The sequence below is a fragment of the Hippocampus comes genome, unplaced genomic scaffold, assembly GCF_001891065.2.
Source record: "Hippocampus comes isolate QL1 unplaced genomic scaffold, H_comes_QL1_v1.1 scaffold150, whole genome shotgun sequence".
NCBI lineage: Eukaryota > Metazoa > Chordata > Actinopteri > Syngnathiformes > Syngnathidae > Hippocampus > Hippocampus comes.
In genome coordinates this window covers 634628-651347 of record NW_017805496.1, presented here as the reverse complement: position 1 = coordinate 651347, position 16720 = coordinate 634628, and the positions used below count along the sequence as shown (strand labels likewise).

Here is a 16720-nt window from a genome sequence, read left to right as displayed (position 1 = left end):
ACATATTCCTATTGTGTTAAATTATAACTCAAGATTTCTACATTAAAATAATGATAATAAAATGTATTTGATTGATTTTGACACATCAGTCGTGGTGTGTGTGCATGTGTGTCATTTACTACAGTTGAAGCTACCTGGCCCTGTCTGGAATAGTATAAACCATGGTGGTGTTGGTGTGATGGTCTGGGGCTGCTGTTTAACTTCATGACCTGGACGACTCGATTAATTGATAAAACCATAAATTCTGGCCTCCACTGTAAAATTGTCAATATTTTTGCATGTATCGTTCGTCTTGCATGTCAGTACTATATGTATGACGTACAGTCATGCAAGTGGTCCTAGCCAACTAGGATTTATTTCCGGCACCAATGGGCACAAAAACCAATCTCGGAATCTATACCTTTGTATAACAGTACATGCTAAAGAATTGCTGAATTAAAAACAAATACAATGTACAACATTTATCATTATCAAAAAATGTAACACAACAAATTCTTGAATAAACAGAGACATACTGCTAATAAGATAAATATTGCAAAAATATTGGGTGTGGGGTGTCCTTAGGTAGGTGAATCGGTGGTCACCAAACCACTTTACATTCTTACTTATTACAATGAAACTTGCAGCTATGCATGCAGCCTGTCCAAACTTTTTATACCCGGTACGGCATTTTTTTGTTTGTTTGGTTTTTGTTTAAACTTTTCCCTTTCAAAGCACAGTTCAGCTGTATTGAACGTTTAAGTGTCGTACAATACATTTGCATTCAATCTTTCAGAATGTTTTACTTTAAAATTTATGTCTCCTTATTAACATTTACGCGCAATCATTTTAAACAATTTTTAATTGCTTTGCAGTAGCTTATTTTATTGCTACCCTACTAAGGGTTAATGTTCAAACTGAATTTACTGTTAAGCGCGGGCCTGTGATAACAAATACATGAATAAAACTTAGCATCCTTTTTTCATGAACCTTTTTTCATGAACACTCTACTCCTGCATTTCAATGTTGGTCATTAGGGTGGCGATTGGGGAACTACAGACTAATAATTATTAGTTTGATTAATCTCTTGATAACCATGACATACAAACAAACAGTCTAATGTATTTTAAGTCATTTTGTGTTTTAAAGTTTGGTAATAATGATGATACTTTTGTAGTATATCCTTTGTCGACCAATCTTGTTAGGAAAGAACAGAGTGTGTGTGTGTGTGTGTGTGTGTGTGTGTGTGTGTGTGTGTGTGTGTGTGTGTGTGTGTGTGTGTGTGTGTGTGTGTGTGTGTGTGTGTGTGCGTGTAGGTGCGTGTGTGTACGTGTGTGTGGATTAAACAGCTCGCTTGGGGGCCGTAATGAGGGCCCCTGAGGCCTCCTGTCACTCCGCTTTAGGCTGAGGAGGTTGACGCTGAGGGTCCACGGGTGGTGGTGTGGGGGGGATCCGGGCCCAAATGGGGCAACACGCACCACGGGGGGTGGAGGGGTTAGCTGAGCGTAACTGCTGTAGAGTAGAGACGTTCAAATGAACTTGTGGAAGGAGGCCGTTCTGCCGTGTCCTCTTCAATTTGCTAGCAGCCAATCAAATGGCGGAAGAGGGAGCGGTTGTAGCCAATCAGATCGTTTCTTACTTGTCGTCCACGCTTTTACACTTCTTGACGTGTTGTTTTTTGGGGTTTTTTTTCTCCAAAGCTTCCCCGCATAAAGAGTAACGCTCACTTGTTTTTTAATAACATTGATTGGTTTTAATTTATTGTGAATATGTCATTATTTTTAAAGCTATAAACACGATTTAATAAAAGTTTTTTTCCAGGCCTTAAATGAGTGTACAAAATTAGGTTCAACGCGAATAAAATAGTAAATGAAAAAATAAATAAAAGAGTTTGGGGTGGAGGGGCCCTCATCGATACCCAAAGAAACGAAAATACTTAATATTCATCTCAATGCATATGTTTAAAAATCAATTAGTGGTCTATTGATTTTTTTTGACTTACCATAACATAAATGCATTTCATTTTGGTTGGTGGTCAATACATACATTTATAAACATTTTTTTTAATTTGAACATTCTCTTGTTGTTTGTTGTTGTTTTGGGTGGTGTTTTCTTGAAACGTCGGAGTTCTTTTTTTTGTGCACAAAGTGTCAAAAGTGAAGTTTCCCCATTCACGCAGGATCAAGTAAAAGTTAAAATACTCGTAAAAATTAAGGAGTAACGAAAAGTGTTATCAATTTTGGGCGCAAACATCCAAGAAGTCGTACAGTCAATTTAAGAGAGGATGCTCTCGGTTGCCATGACGACGTGATGCGGACAAGTGGAGTGCAGATTTTCCAAAACGCGATTAAATAGACTTGGTTGCAGTGCAAAAAATCATGCTCACGCCTCATTGACGCTATGCTAAAAATCACACCGGACGTTGGCCATATTTGGACGTCACCGTAGGATGCACGCATATGACTTGTCTGTTGCGTTATGGTCGCTTCACCCCCCCACTCTCTAAAATGCAACGACTTTTAAAACCACACACACACACACACACACACACACACACACACACACACACACACACACACGCGCGCGCGCGCGCAGACACGCACATTTTTTAAAAATCCTTTCTTTCTCTGCATTTCAACTTGGTGAACTCTTGAAAGTTGTTTCCTGTTGAATCAGATGAACATTAATATAGATTTCCACATGGAAACATGTTCGCTGATTGTGATGTTATTTTGTTTGTTTGTTTGATTTATCCTCAGAAGAATTATTTCGTCTTGGACAAAAGTAAAAAAACTTGGGGGATGGAGACACCATTTTTTTAGATATACCATCGACATAAACTTCCAGGTGAAGTCATTAATAATAAACAAACCACAAATGTTGTGAAGTAGAAAAAAAATACTAAACTAATGGCTGGATGAGCATGGATCAATGTATTTATTTAAAAAAATAAATTTCTCTAAAAATTTAAATTTGTTCTGTTTTTCAATCTGTCAGATGCACGTTTAAAAACACATCTAAAGATGTGGGAACTAAAAAAAAAAGTAACTTTTTTGCATTAAATGAAAAAAAAACAATTTGAAAGGCATGCAGGGAAATATAGTTTTTGGGTGAAATTTTCTTTGTGTTTCGAAATTTTAAAGGGCAACATTTCTTAAAATGAAGAAACAAACATGCTTCATTTTTTGACAGCAACAATTGCTTTCTTTTATATAATTTTTTTCAAATACGACAAATGAAAATCATGCAACTCCAATCACCCCCCACCCTCCAAGTTTGCATGTTTCCGATTGGACTTCAACAATGTGAAAGGTGTGACACGTGCGACGACATATTGTTTGTGTGCTGTGACCTTTGAACTGTTGATCCCCTGAGCGACCCCCTTAACCTCGTGCAGCATCGGAAGTGCGTGTGGAATTCCTGGAGGTTAACTGCTCGGAATGAAAAAGTGGACACACCGGGTGGGGGAGGCGCAGCGCCTGCATGGACGCCCCCCTCCCACCTTGTTGGTTTTTGTCATCATCTACTTTGTCTTGAATGTTGTAGGATTCACATTTCCTTTTTTTGGTGTTTTTTTTTTTTCATTTTAAAAGTGTAATTCCAGTTGAACTTTTCTGTGTTGTAGTTTTTAAATATAATTCGATAATAAATTGTGTAATGAATAATAAAAAATGAACTTTGTGTAAATCATTTTTGATTGTTTTATATAATCAAAAATGTGAAGTGTTGGAGAAAAAAATGCTACAAGTTTGTATATTTTATTTGGGAACTTTTATCTGATTTTGCCTTTTCAAAATATTCACAACTGATTATCTTGATATTGTGATACGACTGTCATGTAATTGTTTTAAAGTTTTAATTGAACTGGTACTGTACATTTTTACAATTAAATAATATAAATTGGGTATGTATTGTATAAATCTCTTTTGACTTAAAAATAATAATTTTGATATTGTATGTATTTAATTTACTGTCATAATTTTGTGTCGAATTGAACATGGTTTGAAATATCATTTTAATTTGAAAGTCACAACCATTCTTGGGCAGCGAAAGGAACATTGTTTTGTGTTCCAAGTCTTCCTTACAGCGCCCCCTGCAACTCATTTTCGTGATAGCACCAAGTCTTAAAAAGGCTTGTTTATTATTAATGACCAATAGAAATGCAGTTTGAATCGTGATGTGAATTTGCTGTTAAAATTAACTTTGTGTGCAAAAAAAAGGGAACAAAAGCATTCTAAAAAGAAATCAGCTGAATTAAAGCGGGAAGAGGGACCATGAAAGACGAAACGCGTCTCAGTGGAAGAATGAATGAGTGAGGCGTGTGCGCGCGAGTGAGTGCGTGAGAGCCTTCACGGGTTTGCTGGCGTGCAAAGCGAGACGTCTGTCTGTATTTGGGCACGTTACGTAAGCGCGAGTGTAATCGCTTATATAAGCAGAGAGGAGAGTGAAATGCACTGAAGCTAAATTGGTGCATTCACCGATTCTTTTTTTTTTTTTTTTTGGTGGGGGGGTTCTGCCTTCCGTTTCATTTTCATCACATTCAAACGTCAGTTTTGACATGTCAGACTGTCAACACGACTGTCATGTGACCGTGTTATATATTAAATCTTCTATCGGGTCACCAACGATCTCCATCATGCCTGTTTTCGATATTTCCTTCCTCCAACACCTTCCGATTCAAATGATCAGAAGCTCTCCCGGAGCTTGATAACGATCTTGATCATTGGAATCGGGCGTGTTGGAGGAGGGAAACATCGAAAACAGGCAGGATCAGGGCGCTCAAGGACCGGAGTTGGTGACCTTTTTTGTTCCCATCTTCTTTATACTCATACAAAAGGACGAGGGAGTGTATTAAAAGTGTACGTTTTTATTAAATTGTTAATTATTATCATTTTATGTTTGAACATTACAGTATTGTCTTTGATGTTAAAGTTACCTAAATTATATTATCTTTAATAATTTCTTAAACATGTTTATGTTGTGAGCGTCTGATTGGCTGAAGGAAACAGGAAGTGTTTTAGTAGCCGGAAAAAGGAGTTGTGCTCTCGAATTTGCTGCGGTATAGACATCTTTTTTCCCCTTTCAATAAAACTGCATTCAAAGGATTCCATCTCTCCTTTTTCCGTTCGTAAAGTAGAGCTATCCACTAAAAACAACGAACCCCTCAACTTACAAAAGTAAAATCAAAAGGCGGGCAATAAATGTACTGTATTTATTCAGTTTCATTGACTCGAGTAACCTAAGTTTTGCTTGGCCTAGGCGTAGTTCGATCGCTGTAGAGTAGATTTAGACCAAAAGACTTGCTTGTGCCTGGACTTGGGCTGAAAGTTTTTCAGTCGACATGGCTTAAATGAGCAGGTACCGAATGTCTCGGGTCTAACTGCAGAAGAGAGAAAGGCAGGAGATTGGATGTCGTCACAGGGGCTCGCACAAAAGTTGTGTGCGTGTGTGTGTGTGTGTGTGTGTGTGTGTGTGTGTGTGTGTGTGTGCGTGCGTGCGTGCGTGCGTGCGTGCGTGCGTGCGTGCGTGCGTGCGTGTGTGTGTGTGTGTGTGAGAGAGAGAGAGACCGTGAAAGGGGGCCCCCAGGGACCCTCAAGCTGAATGGGGAGTGAGGGGCATAGGTTACAGGGGAACGGGAGCGCTTTTGCGGCGCTGACCCGACGACGTCCCGCTTCTGTCCCCGCGCGGCTGCTTTGAGAGGCGACGTGTTTATTAGCCGCGGGTGGGCGGGGCCGTGTGTCACACTGAAATCCCCAGGCTGCTCGCTGACAACTTCATCGGCCATCGTGACGGGTGCACAATGGCACCGTGAACCCGCAACACCATCCTACACATCAGGAGCACGCGGGAACTCTTGTCACGTCACTTTAAGCCTGGATCACTTGAAAAATACTCAGCGCTGTAGCTGGGCTGCCATCCATTCCCACCCTTTCCCCAGACCCGATAGCAGTGGTTCTTAACCTTGTTAGAGGTACTGAACCCAACCAGTTCAAATGAATATTCACCGAACCGTTCATTAGTGAAAAATAAAAATTAGATTTTTTTACAAATTGAAAAAGCGCCCCACTAGGGCAGTGCTAAAGAACCCTAACTCCAGTTTGAAACTTTGAAACCCTAACCCTAGTTTGCAACCTTATTTGGAAACTAGTTTGAAACCGTATTTTGAAATCCTCACCCTAGTTTGAAAACCTATATTGAAACCCTAATCCTAGTTTTAAACCCTACAGTGAAACCTAACTCTAGTATAAAACCCTACTTTGAAACTTTAACCCAAGTTCAAAACCCAAAATTATGACAGCTGAATTTTCATGTAAATACTGGCATGTAACCAGTAACCACTGTTAAAAACTGTGACAATAAACCAAAACCTAACCCTAATTTAACCCCCCACCTTGAAACCCTAACCTTTGTAACCTAAACCAATTTTTAAACACTACTTTGAAACCCGATGTGGAAAACCTAACCCTAATTCAATACTTTATTTTGAAACCCTACCCCTAGTTTGAAAGCTTACTCTGCAACCCAAACCATGGTTTTAAATGCTACCTTGAAACCCTACAACTAGTTTAAAATCCTATGTGGAAACCCTAATCCTACTACTTTGAAACTATAACCCAAGTTTGAAACCCTATCTTAAAACCTTAACCCGAGTGTAAAACTCTACCTGGAAACTATAACCCTACTAAGAACCCTAACCCTAGTTTAAAACCCTAATATGAAACCTTCACACTAGTTGAAAAAAAGCCCTACTTTAAAACCCTAACCCAAGTTTAAAACCCTAATATGAAACCTTCACACTAGTTGAAAAAAAGCCCTACTTTAAAACCCTAACCCTAGTTTAAAACTCTATTTTGAAATCTTGACCCGATGTGGGAACAATAACCCTAGGTTGTACTTTGAAACTAACAACCCTAACCCTAGTTAAAAACCCTACTTTGAAACCCCACTTTGTGTGTGTGTGTGTGTGTATATTTTCTTTTCTAAGCATATTTTTACCGCAGTTATAATCATGGTTTTATATTATTGTTGCTCTTTATTTATGTACTGCACTTTGTTTCAGATGCATTTCTTTTTAAGAGCTCTTTAAATAAAGTCAAGCTGAGTTTTGCCAACATGGCATCTCTCACCATCGGATCACGTTACCACCCGGCGTCTAACTGATGAGCCACGCAGCGTTCGCTAATGCTGAAGGTAATTGTGCCAGACAAAAAGCCAAACACCACACACACACACACACACACACACACACACACACACACACACACACACACACACACACGCACATTGCGTTTGAGCCACATTAACACATTAGAAGCAAGTGTCGTCACCTCTGTGGCCAAGTCAAACGCAAACACGAGCAACAACAATGTACATAAACACGAGGCGTGGAAGGGTTCACACAATACACGGCTCGGTTATTATAAAGATTTTGAGGTCGATTGTGTCTTGTAAAGATAGGATCAAACTAAAAGAAATTTGACGGCAGTTTGATATTTGACACATCAATGAGATTGTCTGAGACGCTAGGTGAGACTCTGTAGACACAGACGTTCCAATATGCTTTTCATTTATTTGCCAAAGAAATGTAGCCCATCTTTTAACGCAGTAAAATGCAGAGGAATCGTTTCAAAATGACTCGAAGCCTAAATCCTTGAATTAGTTGATAGAAAGGAAATGATACAGCCATGCACAGCGCTACAGTGGGGCTGGGGAGGCGATAGCCTTGTCAGTAATCAGTCGAATCTCCCTTTAGCTCCAGCCAACTATTCATTTGTTTATTTACATATTTAGTTACTTTTTTTTTTTTTGGCTCACAAGTAGCATTCTGTTCCAATACAATTCTTTGTTTCATCTTTGTGCTGCAGCTGTATGCCACGTGTGTGTGTTTGTGAAGTCAGGGTGAGTGTTTTCAGCTACGTGCGCATGCATTGATTTGCTACAAACATTCAGAGATTTAAAGGTTTGCTCAAATTTGTCAACCGGCTATTCAGAGGGCACTAAAATAAGAGAAACTAATGACAGCGGAACACACACATCTCTCCAAACACACCCACTCTCAGAGTGCACAGACGTCAGAGTGAATTTCCAAACGTGCCTCAGGTTAGAGTGAGTTAGCTTGCAGACCATCTTAGCAATGGATCGCGTTCTCAAAATAAATAAATAAATAAATAAATAAATAAATAAATAAATCACCCCAAAAATCCTCCAGTCTCCCTGGGGATAATGAAGAAGAGGTCGATTGGAAAAATGAGCCCAGTCCAACTCCTGAAGGAGCATTGCTGCAGCTCTTCAAGGGCGGAGGGTGGCTTCAAAATAATGTGCAAAATCCATTTCCCATTAAGAACATCATTGTGATGTCATTATGCAGCATTGTGAAATACTTCCCACTTTACACGCATTGTACAACTATTACTGTAGCATAACTTGACGATCTGCAATTACAATTAGTTTTCTTTTTAAAAATAGGTTTCAATTATACCCCACCACCTTCCATCCCAGAATTTCTCTTTTAGATTCTCACGAGGAGCGTTACCTTACGATAGAATTCTGAGTGTGTTTCCAAAGCAACAGCGTTATGGGGGTGGGGGCTGTAAAAGCGGTATCGGGGGGTTCTGTGCTGTCTGCTAGCCATCAACGGTGACCTCGGGGTCCAGCCTCCCTCAGGAGAAGGCTGAGCGAGTGACGTCTCATCCCGAGGGATGGCAAGAGGAACGTCTTTGTCTGGCATCTTCGTCTTCTTCTGGGAATTGGATGAGCCTCCGCGTCGGAAAAGAAAAGAAAGGCCTTTTTTCCCGGAGTCCCCGTCCCGCGCTGACCTCCGCCACCAAAGAAAAGCCACGCTGAAAAGGAGCCCGCCGTCTCAAGATGGCCGCCGGGATGACAGCGGGGAAGAAAGCCAATCAGGGAGGAGATCAAAGGCCTTTCACGCCGCTCCAGAAAAGGGGATCAGGAAAACGGGAACGGGAACCGAGCACCCAACTCACACGTACTCTGCTGCAATTAGACAACCGTGAATGGGAGAAAGGTCAAGGCCTGCCCGCAGGATGGCCTTCTTCATCCTTTATTCCCAGCGCCTTTCACATCTCACACAGACACACATGCACACGTACATGAACACACACTAAAAACAGATGCACAAAAACACATTCCACGTATATACACAAACATACACTTCTACACATGGACAACCAAACACCAACCTATATGCACGGATCGACACAGGCACATTCTCAAACTTACACTAACATACCTAAATGCACAAAAGACACATACTAACATCCACACACATACACACATTCACACAGTTACAAACACACACACACACACACACACACACACTATACACAAAAAGGTACATAAATGCACAAACATTCACAAACAAACATTTATGCACATGCACACCCCTCTGTCTCACACATATACACAGTAGCCGGCGTGCGTCAATCACAGCTGTCATACGCCTCGGGCCCTCCTGAATCGGAACATTTGATGAGACCGTCATGGCCGCCGTGATGTGATGTCCCTCCAGTGAGAGCCCCCGAAGGGATGCCAGCACCCCAAGACCCCCAATCCCGCTCATTAAAAGCAGCACGTGTGTGACCAATGTGCAGTAATGACGGCTTACATAAGTCGCATATATGTGTGTGACGTCACACAATGACACAAAGGAGTGTATTTTGTCAGAAGTGCAATCACAGTACACAACAATGCAGTGTAAGTAATTATAACTTCTACCCATGTGACAGCATAAACAGCAACTTGGAACATCTGGATTTTTTTTTTTTTGCTTTTTGGTGGAACTGCCAATGTGATGTAAAACTGGCAAATAGATACTCCCAAAGACGTTTGAATGTATTTGCAGGCTAAATGCTACAAAAAATGTTTTTTTCCGTGCTGCCTAGGGAATTATGGGGAAAAAAAATGCTAAACTGAAATCATGCACTGTGGACATAAAACCATAAAATTACAAAAAAATGTTGACTTAATATTCGAACGTACTGGTATAATGGAGGCCAAATGCTTCAACAACAACAAAAAAATACATTAAAAATTTTTTTTTTACTTGCACATGTGCAATAGCCATGGTACGTTCGAACATATTCCCAAGTACTTTCGCACATATTTAAATGCGTTTGAATGTACTTGCAAATACGTTTGATTGTATTTGCCCGTCCAAAAAAACGCTACTCCACATTGGCAGTTCCCGGATTGCGTACCTGAAGCCCTTTCTGTGTAGTAATTGATGTCGCTGATGATAATACACCAAAGGCTGACGTCGAACAAGTCCTCTGAGACTCGACCGCTGCGGCCATGTTTGTGGCACATAAAGGTGCGATTTGACTTGCTAATGTGCATCTGGTCCATATTTACATCTTCATTACGGTCGAGCCTACGCTACATGCGTCAAAATGACGCGACCTTGCCGCGTCCTTGACGGCGGCTCATTAATATTCAGCAGCAGCCTCGACACTAACGAGACGCCGAGGTGTGAGGGTCGATTACGCCTTCGCGCCTTCTGTCGCGACTTTGGGAAGGTGACGTGTGGCGAGCACAAAGTCACGAATTAGCGGATAGCACAACTTGGTCCTCTTAAGATGAAATAATTTTTACTCTCATATCGCAACCCTGTCCCACATTACGCTTTCTCAAAATTACAACCGTAACATTATAACTTTGTATTCATGGCATTAATTTTTATAAAATTGCCACTTTTCTTTCTCTCATGACCAGAACTATGAATTTATTTGTGAAATACGGACCCTGTCTCACAAGACAACTATTGACATAATATTCCAGCGCAGATTTTAATACTTAAAATGATTGATTTAAAATTCCTTGCATCAGTGTGTGTATATTCTCAACTTTTTACTCACACTTGTAAGTATTTTCAAGACAGACTACCTCGCGATTTTGTTTGGATCGATTTTGCTAATGGCGCCGCCCAAAGGCCACGCTGGGACGAGGGACGGATGGCCGGCATGGACGGGTACCATCACCAAGTGGAAAGACTGCATTTATTGCTCTTAGGTCGCCAGGCAATAATAAATAATTGGTGTGTGTATGTGTGCATATGTGTGTGTGCAAAAACAGGAAATAAAACATCAAATAGTAGAAGTAACACATCCAAAAGTAAACAAGTGTGTACTTTGCTGTCGTGCGGTTACAGTACTCAAAAGTATTCAAAAGTAGAAAGTACATTAAAAAAAAACTTATTCCAAAGTCATCAACAAAGAAAGGAGCTGGGCGGGTCCTCAGTCTTTGTTGGTTTACGTTGTCTTCTTTTTCTTGACACCTTTTGGCTCACTGTACTGGACCTAAAAAACAAGCAGAACGTCATCAGCATCGTCATAAACCGCAACAATAGGGCAAAGTGAGGAATGCGATGGAATTCTGCTTGCTGGTCCTGCGTACCTTCTGCACATCCGAAGGTACCCTGCTCAGAAAGTCGATCAGCTCGTTGTTGTCTATGGCAAAAGGGTTGCGCAATCGCTTGGTGAATTTGTTGATGCCTGTAAGAAAAATAAAAAAATTGGCAAAAGAAAAGAAACGGTGTCATTAAGACTCAGCGCTTTGTTGGCACACAAAAAAAACAAAAAAAGAATCCCGGCTAAACATAAATTACTGCTTTACTGTATGTCTCTTTTCCCACACTGTAATTTCTTAAAACTTTTTTTAATATAATCCGACACACTTTGGAGGTGTGTATATATATATATATATATATATATATATATATATGTGTGTGTGTATATAAGTCCAGGATGGCCCAAATAATAATAAAAATAATTGTGTGGGTTTGTTTTTTTAACAATTTCTGAGTGTTGTTGAGATGCAAAAATGTGGACTGTTTTAAATATCGACATGTCAGCCCCACATGAAAAAAAAAAAAAAAAAAAAAAAAGCAACACTTAAATGAAAAGAAATGCAGCTGGATTTGTAGCACCTTCAAGTCATTTGTACAAAATAATTTATTGTGAAATAAAAAGTGCCGAGAAAAAAATGTCAATTTTGAACACCTCTTACCCCATATCAAGACAATGTAGCGCAGCGGGATGTAATACGTGAGCACGGTGGCCGTGACGAAGAAGAGCAAAGCCAGACTGGACAGGAAGGGCTCGGACCAGTTGAATGTGCTAATCAACAACAAAAACACACCAAAACATTTTGACAACAATATCAAAAGACGAAATGTGGAAAGAGTGACAACATTACTTTTTAATCCTCTCCCCGAAGTTGGCCACCGCATCCAGAAAGTTCTGAAGGCTGATGACGATGTCCTGCACCATGTGGATCTTCTCCATGAGACCCCGACGCTCATTTTCCTGACATTAGCAACACAAGTAAACACGCTTGCATTGTCCACATCTCGTTGAGTATTCCTTTGTTTGGTGATTATTCTTCCTTACCTTCTCGTCATCCTCCTCTTCGTCACCAACGTCTATACAGCTCTGAGAAAAACCACGGCCAACGGTCACATTAGTGAAGGATTACATTTGTCCAATTCGTTCACATTCAGTGAGGACCAAGTGTCACAAAATGGACACCCTGATTAAATAAACCGAATAATTGCTTCAATCAAAGGCCTCCTTGAAAAACACACCTGATGCTTGTCCACTTGAACAAATACACACCACATGACGATTAAGCATCTTCTCAAAAAAAAAAAAAAAAACAGGGTCTTTGTCCACTTGAAAACACAAACACCTCACTTATCTTCCAATGAAAAAAATCAGACACACCACAGCTCGATGACACTCACCAGGTCTTGATTGGCATGTCCGGAGCAGATCTGCAAATAGTTCCATGAGATGAGCAGAACCAGGATGAGGGGAAACATGTAGAACTCCCAGTGCCACACCATCAACAGGAACACCTGCACGCACGTCACATGATTATTCGGCCAATGATAGAGCAGCAACTAGTGTACTTCCCATTTGGAGCATGACCACTTTTTTTAAATTGATCTATGGAGTTCTGCCTAGCAACAAGTAACCTGAAATATGAATGACCCATTTAGTTTTTTTTTTTTTTTAACTTGGAGGTGCTTTGCTCACTTGAAAAAAATAAATGCCTGACCTCAATTAAGTGATTCATGATAAAAAAAAAAAAAAAAATGGCAAGGAATCTGTTAAAGGCTAAAAATACGATTAAATAAAAAAAATAAAATAAAGGCCTCGCCTCAGCGAAACAAATTCTTCGTGGATGAGGAGCTTTCTCCAACAAAACGAATGCCTGAAGTCAGCACTTTTAAAAACACCAGCAGGTGTTTCATCCGCTTGAATCAAGAAACCTCTTACCACCATTAAATGTGGCCTTTATGATGCAGTCATTTCGGAAAAAATAAACAGATCTTGTCATTTAAAAAAGTGTCATTTTGGACAGCATTAAGGAGGATGAAAATGTAAACTAAATGTCAATTTTATTTCTTTATTTTTTTTTGGGGGGGGGGCATCATTATCGATTGATAGTGTGGAAGTTGCAAAGTAAAAGGGGTGAAAGTCCTTCTGAAGCGACTGTGAAGGCGCTGCCTTTACTTGTGTGAAGGCCGAATCACATTTTGCTGTAAAAGTATCCCAGGCCATAAAGATTGTGATCATTGACTTGTGTTTCATATGCAGAGCAGGAAATACAATCCAGAGGGTAAAAAAAAAAAAAAAAAAAACGAAACAAAAAGAAAAAAAAGAAAAGGCAGACTACCAAATGTCGCTACCGGTGGGATCTCCCAATTTAATGGTGAAGCAAAGCGCGGCATGCCGGAGCGGTAATCCCAGGGACCCGAGCCAAAGCGGGGATTTAAGAAGGAAGGAAGGAAGGAAATAAACGGTGAGGCGTTTAGTGCGAGTAGATGAGAGCAGATGGCTGTGCAGTGTCTGTGTGTCTTTATCTCCCTTGACGAGATGTCTGCCAAGGACCGCCCACGTCCATTCCGCTTACAAAAACAGAGGAAAAAGCCACGGTACAGAGTCATCATTCTGTGTGGACTTCGCGGGATCTCGGGACATTTCGAATCCGCGGCGAGGCTTGGAAAAGAGACCCGCAATCCGAAAACTCGTGACACTTGAGAACGCAAATGATAATGCAGGCAGGAAGTAATGGGACTGTCTGTACAAAACACTGCCAAGTATGTCCATCCACTTGAAGGAATAAATGCCTCACCTCGTGTAAAAACGCCTCGACAAACTGAAATGCTTTGTCCACTAGAAAAAACACCGCACCACAATTAAAAGCCTCAGTTAAAAAAAAAAAAAAAAAACAACTGTCATGTACGCTTAAATAAATGCCTCACCTCAATTAAATGACCCTCTTCAAAAATCAGGTCTTTTGTCCACTTGAATTAATGACTGGCCTATTTAAACTCTTAAAAAGATACTAGGTGCTTTCTATATTTCCATAAATCAACCCCGCATTGCAATTAAATGCTTATTCTTCGGGTTTGTCACCTTGATGAATAAAAGCCTAGTCTGAATAAAACGCCTCGGACCAAGTGGACCAAGCACCTGGCCTCAGTTCAAAATCAATTAATTTACTGGAAAAAAACCCCCATAGCAACTCGAATGATAACCTTAAAAAAATGTGTTTCATCCACTTGATTAAACCCCACCAAATCCCTTATCCGATGTCACACTTTGCATGCAAGTCAAATATTACAAACAAAAAAAAACCCCACATTGCTTCATGCACTTGACTAAAAACCTCAGCACAATTCCACAACGGATGATGTTGGTATAAACACAACACACCAATGATGACCTTTTTCTAAAACGGGTGCTTTTTTCCCCATCACTAAAGACCAAACACTAAACAACACTTCAACACCTTGCCTCTCTTAAATGTCACGACTAATAAACAACTGCCAGCATCTTCGTCCACTTGAATAAAATGCTCACCTTCAAATAAACGCCAGTGTTTTTTCTCGAATAAGTAAACATCTCAATGACTTGCAACTTTGGTTAAAAAAAAAAAAAAGAAATTCAGGAGCTTCGTTCACTCGAATGAGCGCCTCCGATGCATCAGAGACAACGTTTCCATTCTGGAAGCAACCGTTCTCTGTTCTCCAATCAACTCACTGCACTGTGACTAGCTCCGCCCACTCCCAGTATCCCTTCACTGTTGTTTCTCCAACAGTGGTTGAAAAATGAGCAGTGCAACCAAACTGAAGTTCTTTGCAATGTAACGTGAGAGGTTCCGAATAAAGTGAACGTCCAGGACACTCACCGCGAAGGCCAGCAGGCTCCTTTGGACGCTCTCCCACTGGAAGCAGCTTTTCACGTACTGCAGCGTGGACGTGATGGCCCGGTAGAGCGCCTGCACTCGCTGCACGTTCCTGGCAAGAGCCTGCGGAAAAACACATTCAAAACAAGATTAAAAAGGCGGCGCCGTGACCAAGTGGCGAAAGTTCCAATCGCAATTCTCGGGAGTTTGTTTCGATGTGGACTTGGAAAGCATCCAAATTGTGTTTGGCGCTTACTAGCAAACATGCTAGTTTAGCTGTGATGATTCTAAAAAAACGTTTAGGTTATGGTCATGTAAGACTTAAAATTCATTTGCTTGTTTACAAAAACTGCTCAAGGGCTCCGATAGATTGAGATTCACCAAAAGGAAATAATGATTGATGTCGATTAAATTAGCATCGCGCCGGAGAGTGCGGGGGCTGCATTTTTGGCATCCGGGCTCCACTGCGGTCGGGTAGGGAGGGTTCCGCGTCAGAAATATGACCTGATTTTGTCCAACATGAAAACAAGCAGTCGGAGCAACAGTGCACGTCACAGCCACTGTAAGCCAATTTGGGCGTTTGCGGGCGATGCATTGTGTGGCAACAAAGACTCTTTTGTGGGGAGTACAGACAGTCAGGCACCCGGTCTGGCACCCTGTCTCACACACTGTATATCAAACTAATGTGGCAGAACACGGCGCGGTTGGCGGCCATTAACGCTCAATTCAAAGCAGCAGGCTGCTTTTGCTTTTACCACTTCGCACGAGGGAGGAACACTTGGACCGGGTCCGCTCTCGCGCGGCGATCCAGCTGCGGGCGCTGAGATTTGGAGCTGGGGCTTCGGACCGAACCCAAACTTTGCCCCACACCGTTACATCGCAATAAGATGTCACGTCCATTTAACATGTAGCGCAACGATGGGTCGGACGCGCAGACGCGACAGAACCATTTCGCGTATTTGATGCTCATACGAATAATAAAGGTTAATAAGACTTTGAAAATGAATAAGTGTGCGGAAAGCCGAATACTGCGTTAAAATATGTAAAAAGTAAAAAAAAAAAAAAAAAAAAAAAAAAACAACCCCTACTTTGTCGATTGCACGTATTGCGTGGGTGGTCCACCACCATCCACGAGGGATTACTGGAGTTGATTTTTTTTTTTGTTCAAAATTCGACACCTAGCACCCGATACTTTTTGAAAAATAGAAGCCGGAGATGTTTATTGACGCCACTGCAGGATTGTATTGGAGGAAGGTCTTTATTCATACAAAGAGAGAAAACACGGGGCAGCAAATTGATCACGAGTGTGGCACCTGTTTATTGACTTATGTTTTAGGGGCCAGTCGTTTAATGGAGGTGTGGTGTTTAGGGAATGGCTTTGTGAGAAATTAGTCAAAAGTGTCTCAAACCTTTTTGGAAAATTTGGGATTATCTTCCATGAATTTTATCTCCCGGGGTTGGAATGTTCTTATGCTGGCTCGGACCTGGATTAAAAAAAAAAAAAAAAAAACGACCGGGGGGGGGCGGA

The 16720-nt window shown here is 40.9% G+C and overlaps 1 protein-coding gene across 3 annotated transcripts in view; it reads right to left on the bottom strand.

Moving 5' to 3' along the window:
- Positions 1–9938: 9938 nt before the first annotated feature.
- The window catches only part of LOC109519682 (multiple C2 and transmembrane domain-containing protein 2-like), a 24781-nt gene continuing 17999 nt past the window's right edge, over positions 9939–16720 (bottom strand). For all 3 annotated transcript variants that reach the window (XM_019876358.1, XM_019876361.1, XM_019876359.1), the window contains 8 exons: positions 16602–16676; positions 15196–15315; positions 12740–12853; positions 12387–12428; positions 12193–12302; positions 12004–12113; positions 11392–11489; positions 9939–11294 (listed from right to left, as the gene is read on the bottom strand). In XM_019876358.1, the coding sequence (XP_019731917.1) occupies positions 11247–11294; positions 11392–11489; positions 12004–12113; positions 12193–12302; positions 12387–12428; positions 12740–12853; positions 15196–15315; positions 16602–16676 (717 nt within the window). In that variant the 3' untranslated portion in view covers positions 9939–11246. The remainder of the gene's footprint in view (positions 11295–11391; positions 11490–12003; positions 12114–12192; positions 12303–12386; positions 12429–12739; positions 12854–15195; positions 15316–16601; positions 16677–16720) is intronic.